The sequence below is a fragment of the Somniosus microcephalus genome, chromosome 18 (assembly GCF_052327205.1).
Source record: "Somniosus microcephalus isolate GS21.2 chromosome 18, FLI_Smic_1.0, whole genome shotgun sequence".
Lineage (NCBI taxonomy): Eukaryota > Metazoa > Chordata > Chondrichthyes > Squaliformes > Somniosidae > Somniosus > Somniosus microcephalus.
Window position 1 is genome coordinate 21,698,130 of NC_141004.1, and position 17,679 is coordinate 21,715,808.

General features: G+C 44.8%; 1 protein-coding gene and 1 long non-coding RNA gene across 4 annotated transcripts in view; one reads left to right on the forward strand and one right to left on the reverse strand.

Annotated features, from left to right (window-relative positions):
• Positions 1–17,679, forward strand: part of LOC147105112 (uncharacterized) — an 81,782-nt gene that overhangs the window by 41,881 nt on the left and 22,222 nt on the right. The gene's annotated exons all lie outside the window — the stretch shown is intronic.
• The window catches only part of LOC147105113 (fibroblast growth factor receptor substrate 2-like), a 68,091-nt gene that overhangs the window by 8,944 nt on the left and 41,468 nt on the right, over positions 1–17,679 (reverse strand). For 2 of the 3 annotated variants that reach the window (XM_086011189.1, XM_086011190.1), the window contains exons 2-7: positions 16,618–16,725; positions 13,185–13,273; positions 11,321–11,507; positions 6,305–6,466; positions 4,915–5,081; positions 471–1,420 (exon numbers count right to left, since the gene is read on the reverse strand). In XM_086011189.1, coding sequence (XP_085867315.1) covers positions 471–1,420; positions 4,915–5,081; positions 6,305–6,466; positions 11,321–11,507; positions 13,185–13,250 — 1,532 coding nt within the window. In that variant the 5' untranslated portion in view covers positions 13,251–13,273; positions 16,618–16,725. Of the gene's footprint in view, positions 1–466; positions 1,421–4,914; positions 5,082–6,304; positions 6,467–11,320; positions 11,508–13,184; positions 13,274–16,617; positions 16,726–17,679 lie in introns of those variants that run through there. The other variant, XM_086011192.1, reaches the window with a different exon arrangement.

The following is a 17,679-nucleotide window of genomic DNA, read 5'->3' on the forward strand; positions in this document are numbered from 1 at the left end:
GGTCCCAAGTACATACTTAATCTGACTCTGCTGAAACATCACATCACAACCTCTCTTTTCTCTTTACAGTTGCTGGGTATCCTGCTGTGCATTGTGTGCCTTTGTTTCAGATTTCCAGCTTATCCCCCTCAAAATAAAACATGCAAAGCAGCAGGTTCCTGGTTTAATCCGTGATCTTTGTGGATCAGCTGACCTGCGCAGGGCAGGTCGTGGGGATGCTATCAAGCTAGAATCAGCCAGGGCTCCCACCGGTTATTGCTACTCCGACTAGAAAATGGGCACACGTGGATGCCAAAAAGTTCGGCTGTAATGCACCTCACGGTCAAATAGCTACCCAGGCTCACGCGTGAAGCACGGCCACGTGGGTACGGCAACAGGAAAATTTTAGTTCTAATAATAGAACCCCACCCCAGTCTGAACAGGAAGGTGTAAATATTAGTATCTAAAGCATGAAAATTGCTGGTGCTTACAACGGCAGATCTGTACTGTTGTGCCTCGTCTTCCTGGACGTCCCATCATCCCTTGGTAGTGCTTTTTGCAAACTGGACATAGCAGCTGTCTTTTTAATGTCTATCACAGCGTAAAACTCAGTCCTACGTGTCGGAGTTGGCGGGACTGGAGTGCTAGGCATTTTGGGGGTCTGGGGGTTATCCGAGTCACTCCCACCCTCCAGCTCCACCTGGATGTAGTTTAATTGCCTCTGTTCGGGGCACGGCCGCCTGAAGTCAAAGCTGAAGACGTTCGGAGTGCAATCCCGCCGCCGGGTGAAGTCTACTTTATGTAAACCAGGTTGAATAGTTACATTCTCGGTATTGACATAGTTCCGCAGTGGGTCAAAGTTATTATGGTATCCGTTTTGTGGAGGGGTTCCAGGGTCACTCCAGTCCTCTTCCTCCCGCCTTTGTGTCTGGCTTTCCCACACAGGAGGTAAAGAGGGCAGATTTTCATAGTTCAGCATGGCTGTCTTCCTATGAGCACAGTTATTAAGGTTCTGGCCGTCCCCGCCCATCTTGAGCCGACCCCGTCGTAGCCCTGTACCTGCGGACACGAGTAAACCGTTAATATTCTCGTAAGTCATCTTGTATGGGGCACCCGCCATGCTGTACTCATCGCCATCGTGGATACTATCTCGGTCCACAAAACTCAAGCTGCCGCCGCCGCTGTACTCGGCATGATCTTTCTGCCAGTCTAACTGTTCGCGCTCCATTATTCGTCGCTGGACTGGCGTTGGTCCGAGGACAAACTTGACCTCCCCCTGTTGCAGGAGGACTTGATGAGTTCTGTCCTCCATTGCAGGGCAGTGATTCGCGTGGCTCCGCATCATTTCAGAGATGGATGACCGCGCCTCTGTCAGGCCGTGAACACAGGGTCTCCTCTTCCGGTCCTCATCAACGCTGGAAGTATTCACATATGTGTGAATCTGTAGGGAAAGGGGCCACAAAATAATGATGTCAAGATTATAGCCGCTAACTGTACGCTTAGGACTTGGTAACAGTACCAAATTTAATCAGGGCTGCGCATGGACCAGAGATGTGCAATTACTGGAGGGAATAAAGTGATTTGACTTGCCCATTATTATTATTATTATAATACAATCTGCTTTAATTCAACTGAAGAGGTTTTCAGTCCACATTGTCTACTAAAAGGAGAATGTAACCTTATTTTAATTTTAGCCAGTAAAAAAATCAATAATTTACCAGCATCATAATGATCTGCCCAGTGTCCCAGACTGTGTGCTATGTTGTTAAACCAGCTTGAACAGTATAAATAAGCAGCAACCTAGGAATCCTATTGATTTCCCTCCTTGCTGTCCAATTTGGTTAGGTTGAAAATCACAATGGACAATTTGAATTTAGTCTTTCATTTTTCCAATAAAAAAAACTATCCATTATATTTCATCTCACTTTTAAAAATAAATTTTACACATTCACTAATAAAGCACACTATTTAACATAGTAAATCAAATAATGCTGCTTTATCAGATAACAGGACAGAACTTTACTGCTAGGTAATTTAGTTAATACAGGTAGACTATCCTTTATCCGAAAACCTCGGGACCAGCCGTGTTTCGGTTTTCGGAAAATTTCGGATTTCGGAAGGTGAGCGAAAGCACTTCGGTTTTCAGAGTAATTCGGTTTGCGGGAGTGCGGATAAAGGATACACTATCCCTTATCCGAAAGGGTGGGGGTCGGCGGGGGGTCGTGGTCGGGCGGGTCGGGGTCGGCAAGGGTGGGGGTCGGCGGTGGGCCGGGGTCGTGCGCACGACTTACGCTGAGCGATTTCGGTTTTCAGAAGTCATGCTTTGCGCCACTTTCGGCTTTCAGAGGTTTTCTGGTTTCGGATGTGCGGATAAAGGCTGGTACACTATATCTTATCCGAAATGGGGCGGGGTCGGGGTTCGGCGGGGGGTGGTCGGGGTCGGGTTCGGCGGGGGTCGGGTTCGGCGGGGGGGGGGGGGTCGGGGTCGTGCGCACGACTTACGCTGAGCGATTTTGGTTTTCAGAAGTGCAGAAAAATGCTACACTATCCCTTATCTGGCTAGGCCTGTAAGTCGTGTGCCACTCTGGTCATGTCGTGCGCACGACTTACGCTGACCGAAAAAACCTTCGGTTTTTAGAGGGTTTCGGTTTTCGGAAGTTCGGATAAAGGGTAGTCTACCTGTAGTACATATCTGAAACTATTTTGACGACTGATACAACAGTCGGAATAAATGATTACCTGCAACGACTTCGTTAGACATTTGTATGAAACATGTGCAACGGAGGATGCGCTGTGCACTGTACATCCTACCTACATGTCCAATGAGATGCCTCGAACACACACATGGGTTGAAATAATTTCCAGATTATGCCACTACAAAATGTACTGGCTTTCTGATGGAGCAGATAAGTTAAGGAAATGCCAGCATGAGTGCTTTAATACATTTAACACTACATTTCTCCAGAGGTTATTGCTGCAGTAGAGTTCGGTACTGTACTAGATTCTGATCTGTAAATGATTGTAATTGTGTAATGCATTTTCCCCATCTAGTGGCTGAACAGAGTATTGCCATGTAAGTGGCTTGCTTATCTTCCAGCTTATAGGAACACGAGTAGGCCATTTAGCCCTCGGCCTGTTCCATAAGAGCATAAAAATTAGGAGTAGGCCATTCGGCACCTCGAGCCTGCTCCGCCATTCAATGAGATCAGAGCTGATCTTCGACCTCAACTCCACTTTCCCGCCCGATCCCCATATCCCTTAATTCCCCTAGAGCCCAAAAATCTATCTGCCATTCAGTTAGATCATGGCTCATTTGTATCTCAACTCCATCTAGTTTGCCTTGGTTCCACTACCCTTACTACCCTTGCCTAACAAAAAGATGGCAATCTCAGTTTTGAAATTTTCAATTCACCTAGCCTCAACAGCTTGGTTTGGGGTGGGGGGTGGAAAGAGAGAGTTCCAATGCACAGCCACTAACAAACTGCGGTGCAACGAGGAGGGCAGAGAATGAATTTTAAATAACTGGACTAAAGTTCTGGTCAAAAATATGATCTTAACTTTATATAATTAAATTATGTACATAATTAATTATATTGTAGTGAATGTAAATACACTGAACATGTATCCTCAGGACGATAGCAAAATACTGCGGATGCTGGAAATCCAAAATAACAGAAAACGCTGGAAAAACTCAGCAGGCCAGGCAGCATCGGTGGAGAGAGAAACAGAGTTAACGTTTCAGGTCGAAGACCCTCTGTCAGAGCTGAGAACAAAGCAGGAAATGAAACCGATTAAAAAGCAAGTTATGGGTCTGGGAAATGGGGGAGGGGATGAAAGAACAAAAGGGAAGAGACATTAGAGAGATATTCAAGGCGAGACGAGGTGGTAATAGGACAGGTAAAAGAAACAAAGGATGGCTCTAGATAAAGTGTGAAATGCACTGGCAGAATGAAAGACAGCTGCCATGTGGGAGAGAGAAAAAAAAAGGAAAAGGCACAAATCAAAGGTGTGGATAAAAAATATATAAAAATATGAAATTGTTGAACTCGAGAGAGAGTCCGGAAGGCTGTAAAGTGCCTAATCGGAAGATGAGGTGCTGTTCCTCGAGCTTACGCTGAGCTTCCGTGGAACAATGCAAGAGGCCGAGGACAGTGAGGTCTGAGTGGGAATGGAGCGGTGAATTGAAATGACCGGCGACCGGAAGCTCGGGGTCACCCTTACGGACTGAACGGAGGTGTTCTGCAAAGCGGTCACCCAATCTGCGTTTGGTCTCCCCAATGTAGAGGAGACCACATCGTGAGCAGGATGCGGGCGCCACTGTAAAGGCCGCATGTATTGCTCATCCCTAGGTAGTTTGAGAAGCTGGGGGCGAGCATTCTTCATGACATGCTACAGTCTTTGTGCTGATGGTATTCCCACAATAATATATTAGGTAAGGACTTCCAGGATTTTGACCTACTGGCTCCAAAGGAATGGCAATATATGCCCAGGTCAGGATGCTGTGTGACCTAGCGGGGAACTTCGAAGGGGTGGTGTTCCCGTGATGCTGTTGCGCTCGTCCTTCTCGGCGGTAGAAAGCGAAGGGTTGGGGGTGCTTTTAAAGTGAGCCTGGCGAAAATCCACTAACCTTTGTTCCAACACAGAGTCTAGGCTTAAAGCATTCATCTATCTTTTCAGATGGTATTATTATATTATAAAGATGTATACCTCCTGACTCCAAATTGCTTTCCAACAATGCAGAATATATTATATATATATATATATATATATATATATATATATAATGTAACAGAGCTTACTTGCATTAGTCCAAAAAAATCATTTTCATTGGATTAAAGTAATATTTTTTGAGAGAATTTGGTGATTCATGCATGGTGGAACTTTCAACCTGTGAAAGTTGTGAATTAAGCTGGTCATATATGAACGTACACCCACCTGATCATCACCTCCTACGATCAGAGGGTGCGTGGACTCTTCGCCCACTGAGGAGAGACGCGTGCTTCCTATGGAAGGATGTCGAGTTGACGGGTGAGAGGAGCCATCGCCTATTGGTGGGTAACAAGGGAATCCATTTGGAAATCCTGGCACAGCGAAACCAGGGGCTGAAAACAAAGTCATGAGCACTCAGCTTAACTTCAGCAAATTGAACTGCATGCTCACACCGACAAACTATTCCAAACTCTTTCTAGGTATTCTGTTTCGTATTTATTCCTCCACCACTAACCTTTTTACATTCGAAAGAGGCAAGTGGTTAATCATTGGGCCGTTCCAAGAAATTCAATAGTAATGTAATTGTTTGATTACACCAAGAGTCACACCAGCATGGATACCTCACATACATGAAATATGGGATGCACTAATCAGTTTATCCCCAGTGGGAGGAATCATGTACTCTACAGAAACAAAACCCAAGACAGATCAATAGCATATGGGTGGGAGTATGACGGCGTCAGAAAAGTGACACACACAACAGCAGGGACTTTAAACCCCAGCAAATGAGCAAAGCCACTTGCCTCTTCAGACTTAATTACAGCACTACAAAGAAACAAAGGCTGTAGAAATAAATCTTGCGTTTCACAGACAGTAGAAGGGGGCATTTCACCTGCACTTTTACTCCCTTTCACCACTACTTCCTTCTGCGCCATCCATTTAAAATTCAGTTAATTAAATCTGGAATTAAAAAGCTAGTAGCAGTAATGGTAGCCATAAACCTACCGGATTGTCGTTAAAAAAAAAAACAATCTGGTTCACTAATCTGCTGTCCTTGCCTGGTCTGAGCCTATGTGTGACTCCAGACCAACAGCAATGTGGTTGGCTCATAACTGCCCTCTAGCAAGCCACTCAGTTGTGCAAAACCACTACAAAGACGATAGACTGCAGCGGGTCATGAAGACGGCTCACCACCACCTCCTCGGGGGCAATTAGGGATGGGCAATAAATGCTGGCCTTGCCAGCGAAGCCCACATCCTGTGAATGAATAAAAAAAATAAAAAATCCTCCATCTCTAAACATCTTTCTCCTCCTTTAAACCCTTCCTTAAAACCAACCTCTTCAGCCAAACTTTTGGTTACCCCTCCTAGTATCTCGATCTCTGTCTCATTCATTTCATCGCTACGCCTCTGAAGCACCTGGGGACATTCCTTAGACATTAAAAGGTGCTACATAAATGCAAGTTGTTGTAGATGGTTGCAGTTAGACAATATGGCTATAGGGTGTTGGTAGGGAATGCAATAAAATATCTATCCAACACAATTAATCCAATACCACAGCCACTTTTCTTTCAAGCCCAGCCACCGCAAAACAAACTTCTTCCACAGTCACTCACTGGTTGGTGTCTGAGGTGTCCTTGGTAAATCAAGTTCTGTTGGATGAGTGTTTCTCGATATCATCATGGGCTCCTCAACAAGGTTAATACTGTTACACTGCATGATCTCCTGGAGAAGGTTAAAAATCTCCTCAGCACGTGCACACTTGAAGGCAAAAATACCTGCAAAATAAGTAACAATCAGTTATTGCGTGAAGTGTGTAAAAATCAAGAGTCCTGATGAGAAACAAGGCATTAAGGAATGCATTACTTTAAGATTTTACTCAATGAAATCCAGAACTGTTTCGATGGGCTCACCCTTTGAGATCTGGCCATCGGTGTCTTTTGTCAAATTATTCCAATTTTATACATTATAAAACTCAGCCACTCATACCCAACATAAAGCATCAAGAATAGCTGCATGCATCAAACACTGCCTTTAAGTACTACCGTAATAAAATAGGTTATTAATTTTATGTACATTCAGTGTGATTACCCTGCATTAAAAATAAAATAGTGCTTCCCAAAATCAATTTGTTTGCCAGAAAGAGACTGATTTTAAACTAAAAACAGAAAATGCTGGAGGAACTCAGCAGGTCAGGCAGCATCTGTGAAGAGAGAAACAGAGTTAACGTTTCAGGTCGATGACCTTTCGTCAGAACTGGAAAAAAAAGCCGGAAATGGAACAGATTTTAAAGCAAGTTTAGGGGCTGGGAAATGGGGGAGGGGATGAAAGAACAAAAGGATAGGTCTGTGATAGGATGGAAGGCAGGAGAGGTAAAGAGACATTGAGAGATATTCAAGGCAAAAGGTGGTGGTAATGGGACAGGTTAAGGAACAAAGGATGGCTCTAGATGAAGTGTAAATTGCGCTGGCAGAATAAAGGACAGCTGCCATGTGGGAGAGAAGAACAAAAGGCACAAACAAAAAGTGTGGATAAAAAATATATATGTGATAGGGGCCGAGGTTATGATCTGAAATTGTTGAACCCTATGTTGAGACCAGAAGGCTGTAAAGTGCCTAATCGTGAGGTGCTGTTCCTCGAGCTTATGCTGAGCTTCCGTAGAACAATCCAAGAGGCCAAGGACGGTGAGGTCTGAGTGGGAGTGGAGCGGAGAATTAAAGTGACAGGCGACCGGAAGCTCGGCGTCCCCCTTACAGACTGAACGGAGGTGTTCCGCAATGTGGTCACCCAATCTGCGTTTGGTCTCCCCAATGTAGAGATCATCGCATCGTGAGCAGCGAATACAGGATATTAAATTGCAAGAAGTACAAGTAAATCGCTGTTTCACCTGGAAGGGGTGTTTGGGGCCCTGGACAGTGGGAAGGGGGGGGGGGGAGGTATAAGGGCAGGTGTTGCATCTCCTGCGCTTGCACGGGAAGGTGCCGGACGAAGGGGAAGGGGTGCTGGGGGTGATTGAGGAGTGGACTAGGGTGTCATGGAGGGAGCGGTCCCTACGGAATGCTGAAAGGGGAGGTGAGGGGAAGATGCGTTTGGTGGTGGGATCACGTTGGAGGTGGTGGAAATGGCAGAGGATGATCCGTTGAATGTGGAGGCTGGTGGGGTGAAAGGTGAGGACAAGGTGAACTCTATCGTGGTTCCGGGAGGGAGGGGCAGGGCTGAGGGCAGAAGTGCGGGAGATAGAACGGACACGGTCGAGGGCCATGTTTTTTATTTTAAACTATTGACTAAAGAAACAGAAACAGCTCATGCAGATAGTGATCTTTCCACAATTAAACAGGATTAGTGCATAGTGTAAATACTGTATTACACTATAAAGTATTCACAACATCATAAATGAAAAGACGTTTTACAAATGCCATCTCCAGTCTTGTCGAGGAGGAGGGAGGGAGGGATAGAGACTTAATGCACAGCCACTAACAAACTGCAGTGCAACGAGGAGGGCAGAGAATGAATTTTAAATAACTGGACTAAAGTTCTGGTTAAAACTATGATCTTAACTTAATATAATTAAATTATGTACATAATTAATTATATTGTAGTGAATGTAAATGGTTTTGACACTGAACATGTATCCTCAGGATGTGGGTGCCACTGTAAAGGCCGCATGTATTGCTCATCCCTAGGTAGTTTGAGAAGCTGGGTGTGAGCATTCTTCATGACATGCTACAGTCTTTGTGCTGATGGTATTCCCACAATAATGTTAGGTAAGGACTTCCAGGATTTTGACTTACTGGCTCCAAAGGAATGGCGATATATGCCCAGGTCAGGATGCTGTGTGACCTAGCAGGGAACTTGGAAGGGATGGTGTTCCTGTGATGCTGTTTGCTCTCATCCTTCTCGGTGGTAGAAAGTGAAGGGTTGGGGGTGCTTTTAAAGTGAGCCTGGCAAGTTTCTACAGTGCATTCTGTAGGCAGTACATGCCGCACCCACAGTGCACTGATGGTGAAGAGGGTAGATAGAGTCAGTGGCAGAGGTGCTGATCAACCGGTCTGTGCTGCGCTGGATTTTCAGCTTCTTGGGTGTTGTTGCAGCTACACCCCATCCAGACCAGTGGTGAATATTCTATTACACTACTAACCAGAGCTTTGTGGCTGGCACAGGCTGCTTCATTATCAGAGGAGTTGCGAATGGAGCTGAACACTTTGGAATTGTCAGTGAACGGCTGCGCTCCTGACAAAGTCTTTAAGGGAGCTGAAGACGGTTGGGCCAAGCACGTTTCCCTTCACAGCGATGTCCTGGGGCTGCCATGAATGGCCTCCGACAATCAGTTTCTTTTATTTATCTTATTGCAACCTCGCTATGGCCACATCATATTCCACTCAAGTGGGCTGTTCTATAGCCCTAATCAACAGTATCCTATGACTTGTGCTTACGGAATGGTTAGTCAAATACATGACAGCCCTCTCAAATGCCCACGCATTGCTAGCTTTGAAATGGTGCACATGAAGCTAATCCTTAGTTAGGGGTCTAAGTTACGTGGAAAGACCAGAGAAGTTTGGGTTTTTCGGCTGTGAAAGGTGGCAGAGAGGTTATCTTATTGCAGTATACAAGATAACAAACTGTAAAGGAAAAGGTAAACTCTGAAAATTACTTCAAATTAAATTGTGAGAGTAGGTCCAATGAGACAGGCTCAAACTAGTAAAAGATAAATTTAGGTCTGATATCAGGAAGTTCTTCACACAAAGAGTAATCAATATATTGAATAGATTCTCAGATAGAGGAGTGGAGGTGAAAATTCTGGAATTACTTTTTTTTTTTTTTTTTAAAAGCTACTAACACAATGGGGGAACTAGAGAGTCTTTCTGAATGGAAGAACTCATTTGGGCCGAATGGCCTTTTTCATCCATTATCATCTGGTGATCCCCAAAGTGTAGTGGTGCTTTATCTAGTGGCCCAGTTTAACACTGGCAAAAACCAACAATTCAATCAATGCCAAGCAAGCTCGGGTAACAGACAACCAGAGAACTTGAGTCTTCAGCCATCTACAGGAAACTTTGTTATCCGGAGGCTAAATGTCCGGCAAGCTCGAGCCACCGGCAAAAATCAGGAGCCGTTTTGTTACGTTTTTTTTCTTCTCGTGGCTTTTTTTTCCCCCAACAGTCAGGCTCTGCAAAGTCTCTGTAGCTTAGCAACAGCTTCAGAGAGACGCTTCCAAGGTACGGGCTGACTGTTTAGAAGCTGTTGCTAAGCAACAGTGTTTGTTGTCAGATACGGAGATGAAAAGCTCCGTATGCTTCAACATTAACGCTGGTGTGTCCGGCAGTTTTGAGGGAACGGCAACAGCTCGGTCCTGTCGGTGCCGGATAGCACAAAGCTTCCTGTATTTGGATGAAAGTACTCAAGTAACCCAATTTTTCCAAATTAAAATTGACTAGGACAGCATCATTATGGGGCGACAAATATGATGTACAAAAAGTATTGATAGGGTCACTGGTTTAAGGTGACTGAATAGATCAAATTCAGTTTTTAATTAATACATAGAATTTTACAGCACAGAAACAGGCCATTCACCCCAACTGGTCCATACCGGTGTTTATGCTCCACACGAGCCTCATCCTGCCCTACTTCATCTAACCCCATTAGTGTATCCTTCTATTCCTTTCTCCCTCCTGTACTTAGCTAGCTTCCCATCAAATAGTTAATTGAGATTGTGCGGAGACATGAACAACCCGGACTTTGCTTCAGCAATTGGAGAGGAATTTCCCAGTTTTTCCTGGATTGGCCTCAAGTTTTTCTCTCTGGTTTCTTTAGCCTCTCTGAGGAGACAGCTTGGCTAGTTGGGGGCGAGGGGGGGCGGGGGCGTAATGTTCCACCATTGACTGGATGGGGTGGGTTAGGTGGGCCTGAGGATCTTTCCTTGCCCTGCTTTTTGTAGATTCGTTTGTCGGAATGGATGAGCCGTGCGCAACTCCCTTTGGAAGTCAAAGAGTATTTATTAAGAAAATTGCCTCGTATAATATGTGGAACAGAGTTTATGATCGGGGAGATTGTATAGTGTCCATTGAAGGAACAAGCTTGATGGCCCAGACATCCGTTCCTCTGTAATTTTCTTTAAACAAAAGAAGTACAACCTCTGACTCCCACATTTGCGGTTTATACTAAAGAGTGACTTAACAAATGGCCGCCACACTTTTCACCAAGCCAGGCGAGACAGCTAGTTGTTAAGCGGCAGCTATGTTTAAGCAGCGGGTAACCAGTACCTAGTCTTCTGAATTGAAATGCTTCATGGGGTTCCAGGATTTTCACCTGTCTTTTGAGGATTGTACTCGGCGATTCCATTCATTTTTCCATTAAAATAGAAAAGCAGTAGCCTCGTCCATAATGTACAAGGGAGCGACTGTTTCCTATAACCAATCAAAGGGACTGAAGTAAATCAAGTTCAGTTTTTATTACATTAGACTCTGGGATTTTAAATGGTGGTTTGGCAATCATGTTCTGCTCTTCCAACGGTTTCTTTTAAACTAAAACCACTGGCCTGAATTATACAGGATTAGTTTAGTACGATTTATATAGAAGAGCCAGGAGCTTCTGTAATGTTAATGAGCAGTCCTGTTGACCATTCAAAAACTAACCTTGCCCAGTCTGACACCTCCTTCCACTTTCAAATGAGAAGAGGTTGGAGTCGTAACCATAGCGCCGCAGACAGAGGTACGGCCATCTCACAGCATCTCGTTTTCTGGTGTGCAAAATCAGCTCAGAGTTGGTCAGTTCCATGATCCCAGAGCCCAGCTCATTACCATCATCATCTACGTTTGTCACCTGTGGGAGAGAATACCATTTTGAAGATGTGTGTGTATATTATTTGTACATTATGGTATGCTTTATTCTCCACTCTCTCTGTACATGCAATCAGCGTTCATATGTATGCCCATAATAACCAGTTTTACCTCTCCACCACCACCCTTGGTCCCATGCCCTGTGTTGTACTAAGCCATCCAACTGCTTGTCCAACATCAAGTCGTGTATGAGCCAACACGTTCTGCAGCTAAACACAAGCAAAACCAAAGCCTTTCTATACAAGCTCCCAGTCAGAAACTCTGCACCATTGCCCATGATCCCAACCCCTCCCAAGATGCCCATTCAAGTTCAATCCAACAATGTGCAACCTTGAAGTCCAGCTCAATTAAGGGATGAGCTTCTAACTCCACATCCAATCAACACCACAACTTCCATAATATCTTAGTCATAATCTCAGCTCCTCAACAATGAAAGTATCATTCATTCCTTTGTTGACTGCCAATATTGCAGAGGAGTTAAATTCACTACAAACTTGAGCACATAATCTAGACTGACACTTGGGTGCACTATTGAGAGACAGCTGCTATCAGATACCATCTTTTGGAAATGTTAAACCGAGGCACCATCTGCCTGTTCAGAGATATAAAAATCTCATGACATTTTTTTTTTTTTTTTGAAGAACAGAGAAGTTCTTCAGGGTCATTGGCCATGAAGGACTTTGGGATGTCCTCAGGGTATGAAAAGTGCTGTATAAATGCAAGTCTTTTACCGTCACACTAAACTTTTCGAACATCTTCTTTGCAAGACTCCCAAGCTCCACCCTCCATAAAATCCAACTCATCCAGAACTCCACTGTTGCATCCTATCCTGCACAAAGTCCCTCTCCCTATAACCCCTGCCCTTATCAAGCTTCACTGGCTTCCTATTCCGTGGTACATTGATTTTAAAAATGCTGTTCATGTTTACCTATCGCTCCACGGCCTTGCTTTTCCCTACCTATCTAAATGCCACAACCCTACATCACTTCTTGCACTCTAATTTTCCAGCTCTATCATCAGTGGCAGGGCCTTAATCCATCTTACTGCCACACTCTGGAGCTATGTAGCTTAACCCTCCTTGAAAAGCCTCTTTAAAACATACCATTTCATCACGCTTTCACAGGCAGCTCCCAACTTCCCTGCTACTCCTTCTCAGGACGGATTCCTAACTGCGAGACAGTTTGGGACACTTTTTTAACGTCACAAACATTACATCGGGTGTCCAAACCACAGCACCTTATCCATATGCAGCCCGCGAACCTAGGCAATCTTGCTCACAATGCCCAAGCAATTCAGTTCTATTTCTTACTTGCTGATTTACCCTGTTTGAATGTCAAGTGCCTGAAGGTTTGCAAAGACCTCAATTAATGGGTAAATACCAAATCAGAACACCAAGGTAGATTAGTATCCACAGCTTGAGCTCTATGCAAAACGAGAATAAGACTTCATGATTTGCACCCAAGTGGTCCATGGAAACAAAAAGCTTGGTCTCTCCTGTATTATATAAATGTAAGTTGCTACTGCTCATTGCAAATAGGAAAAATATTAATAACTGCTCTGGCTTTTACAAATTATAATTATTTCCTCCAGTTGAGGAAGGTTTCAGCCGATTACAGCCAAGGGTTCAGATTGCTTTAGGTTGTGGAAGGCGAGATGTTACCTTGAATTTGGTTGGGTGGTTGTCGGAGATTGTGTCTTTATCCAGACAGCTCCAGCAGCTCCCCATGGCTTCAGCAGACCAGCTGATCTCTAAATAAAACAAATGAATGCAGACACCATTCAGCTCTGGAGCTCCGATCCATTGTAGAAATCATGTGACAATACAAAAAAGAAAGTTAACTGTTGAAGTACCGAGCACCGGATTTTCTGTGCAAGTTCCACCTTGTTCAACATGACAAAAGTTTAGAAGTCATTAAGACAAGTTCTTTCACATTACAATGCAGTTTTTGTTTTTACAATTGAGAGAAAAATCTGCTCTGCCCAGCAAAGATGCTAGTTTTAAAATTCAGCACCTAATAAACATTCCCTTTTTTTGTACAAAGATTGCTGCCCAGTTTCTCTGGCTGAGAACAGGCAAATGATCCACGCCCTGTCTTCTTCCAATGCTGCTCTAGAACGAGCTACCAAGAGCTACAGTGGCCCGCAAACTCCCCAACCCAAGCCGTTTCCCTTCAGTATGTCTCAAAAGCCACCCACAAGGTTCATCCCTCTGAGTCACTGTAGAATTAACCTCTCTTCCACTCACTTCCCTCCTCTGCTGAACACCTCCCCTGACTGAGATTGGTTAAAGTAGCAGAGAACAGATGTTTTAATACTCCATGATGTTTTGCATTACTGCTTCAATTCACTTTAAAAAAAATCATTATCTATTAGACATACACAAGATCCTTTAACATTCGAATTTTCATTGTTTACACACTTGTACATCAGAACATAGTAATTGAAATGTAGAGGCCATTTTCCAACCTCCAACCTTGAAAATTCATTTGGTGTTTTACCTCTGATGTCACATTTCCTTTGGCCTTTGTTGCCATCTCCTCCCGTTTACACTCTAACTCATCCATTCACAGGACCTCAAAACTGTGAAACACTCAGCCCTTCCTTCCTCCTACAATCTACAGCCTTGTAAAAACCCAAGCTGGGCATCAACTACCTGCCAATTCTTAATTACCTCATCCTCTCTCAGTGACCGTCTTAACGAGCGGTGCTAAAGAAACCATAGCAGCACTTCATGCAACAGGGATTTCAACTACGCTTTGGGAAATTCCGAAAGGTGCTATAAAAATGCATGGTTTTGCTTCTTGACTATTTAATTTATAAATGACAGTCTCGCTTTTAAAATGAACGTTAATTTGCATAATGAGTATACCTGCCACGTTTCAAAGACAGGTCTTGTGGTTTGGGAGCTTTAAAAGGGATATTTCATTTTCTAATCCAATTTGCATATTTAATCATTTATTCCCACTAGGGTAATAAATGTACCAGATTTGATACACAAGCAAAGCAAACATGAACTAAATAAAACTACACAAAGCACCGATTGCTCTGGGATCACAGAATCACAGAATCACAGAAACCCCACAGTGCAGACAGAGGCCATTTCGGCCCATCGAGCCTGCACCGACACATATCCCACCCGATCCCCGTAACCCCTTCAACACATATCCCACCCTATCTCCGTAACCCCACACATTTTTAATCCCCCTAACACTAAGGGTCAATTTATCATAGCCAATCAACCTAACCCGCACATCTTTGGACTGTGGGAGGAAACCGGAGCACCCGGAGGAAACCCACGCAAACACGGGGAGAATGTGCAAACTCCAGTCACCCGAGGCCGGATTTGAACCCGGGTCCCTGGCGCTGTGAGGCAACAGTGCTAACCACTATGCCACCGTGCTGCCCTGATGAATTATAGTTGCATGGAGCTCCTTGTTATTTGGAAACTACATCACTATACTATTGCAAAATTTGAAGTCCACACAGACTTCTGTAATTTATCACATATTACTCCATTTTCAAGATGTACAGCCCATTTCAAATGGCAAAAATAATCCTTCCTGAGATTTTATATCAAAAGACATGAAGGCCTAGAAATTGGGTTGGGGCGCCAAAGTGGCGCAAAAGTCGCCTGAGCGCAGGATTTAGCGCAGCGTTCGTGGCTTCAGCGATCGTCCGATATTCAGTTTCATTGCCCCTCGAGGGACATGGGGCGAGGCTCGAGGCACTCCGCGTCCCTCTTAGGGCGCTGAAACTGAATATCGCAGCGCCACACGCTGCGGCACGGCACGCTGCGGTACTGCAGGCCTTCCTCCCACTGTTAAGGGGGAGGTGCCTGCAACAGTGCGAACCCCGATCTCAAGTGCCGGCAAACGAGCCCGGCACCAAGGAGAAGTGCCGGGCTCGCGGGAAACAGCCGGCAATGCCGTTGGGGGGGGGGGGGGGTTAGGAGGCCGGGGACGGAGGTGCTGGCAGGCGGCTGCCCTGCACCTCCACCTTAACTTGCGCCGCTGCCGGCACAGTAAAGCCCCGTGAACCGGGCGCGGGTAGCGAACGGCGCCGTTCGCTACCAAATATCGCGAACGGGGCGCTGCGCACACCGATGACATCATCGGTGGTGGCGCAGCGCAAAAGACTAACGCCATTATCGCCCCAACTCAATATCGCGGGAGGCGCAGCCAGTGGCGCTACAGCCACTGCCTGCCTCTTTAGGCGCTAACAAGTGGCGCTACTTACCCAATTTCTCCCCCGAAGAGTCCCACTCCACGACTTGAGCATATAGTCTAGGGTCATACTTCAGTGCTGTACTGAGGGAGTGCTCCATTGTCACAGGTGCCATCCTTCAGTTGAGCTATTAAACCAAGACCCTCTCTCTCTGTGCAAGTGGACATTAAAGATCCCAGGGCACTGTTTGAAGAGGAGCATGGAGTTCCTCCTGTATCCTGGCCAACATCTATTCAGGCAACACTCAAAAAAAACAGATTATCACAGAATCACAGAAACCCCACAGTGCAGATAGAGGCCATTTCAGCCCATCGAGCCTGCACCGACACATATCCCACCCGATCCCCGTAACCCCTACACCAACACATATCCCACCCTATCCCCGTAACCCCACGTATTTAATCCCCCTAACACTAAGGGTCAATTTATCATAGCCAATCAACCTAACCCACACATCTTTGGACTGTGGGAGGAAACCGGAGCACCCGGAGGAAACCCACGCAAACACGGGGAGAATGTGCAAACTCCACACAGACAGTCGCCCGAGGCCAGATTCGAACCCGGGTCCCTGGCGCTGTGAGGCAACAGTGCTAACCACTATGCTTTGTGGGATCTTTCAGTGCACACATCAACTGCTGCATTTACTTACATAATAACTAACAGCATTTCAAAATGTAATTTATGTAAAGTACTTTGAGCTATTTCTTTTTATAAAAGGCACTTTATAAATTCCAGTTGCTTTTCAAAAAAAAGAGTGACAGCAAAAGCAGCCTGGTTGTCATTCACCCACTTATCGCTGTACGTCTCAGTAGGAGCTGGTAATAGATGATAAATAGCTTGGATTTGTGGATTGTACAGTTCGTTCTTACCTAGTCTTGGCCATTAGTGGGAAAGCTGCCCAGTCTCAGTTCCAGATGCCTCTGCTTAGAGTCATGGTAAACAAACGCAAGCCATCATCGAGCACTTGTGTCTTTAACCTAAAGTAAAGTAATACAGTGATAAATGTACTTACTGTATTTTATTACTTTAGTGCATTTTATTTTGTCAATTCTTCTGCATCGGTCCAGACAATACACTCGCAACAATACATTTGGTTTATGGATTTTAGAAGTTGCAAAAGCAAAAGGTTAATTGTCTTTTGAAGCAACCCCTTCAGAAACTCATTTTAAAGGAAAGGTATACAAAATTGGGAGTGTTTTCTGTCCTCTACTAAAAACATCGATTCCTTGCTGGAATTTGGTTCCACATGCACCAGCCCTTCTTCAGGAGCTTATCTAGGTGGCCATTATTTATGTCTGAGCCTTGATCGTAAATGTCGGCAGCTTGGGTGGGGGTGCATCATAGCCAGGCCCAATTCCTATCCCCCACAACATCCGCTCACTTCCAGCAGGGATTACAAAACAGCAATCAGGAATGTGAATCCTAGTTAATGTTCCCCTTCCTAATCAGGGCCACGGAGATCAGTTCCAGCGCCCCTACTGTAGCCCCAGCACAGACTGGAGACTGAACGTGGGACCTTCTGGTTTGTACAATTTAGATACTTGTCTGGATGAACTTACTGAGCCATCAGGAAAACATATAGAATTTTCTATGATCATTTGTGTCCTATAGGCCTGTAGACCTGAAAATGTATTTTTTTTTAAATGCTGAAGAGCGAAACCAGTCATCCCTCAATGGTTTTGCAAGTGGATACATGTGGCTGTTGTACCCTCAGCCATCAACTCACTAACTTCTTACAATGCTGCTGAGATTTTACAAAAGAAATCCGTACAACTTATACACACAGTATTATAAAACAAAAGTACGATAGCAAAATACTGCAGATGCTGGAAATCCAAAATAATAACAGAAAATGCTGGAAAAACTCAGCAGGCCAGGCAACATCCGTGGAGAGAGAAATAGAGTCAACGTTTCGGGCCTGCTGAGTCTTT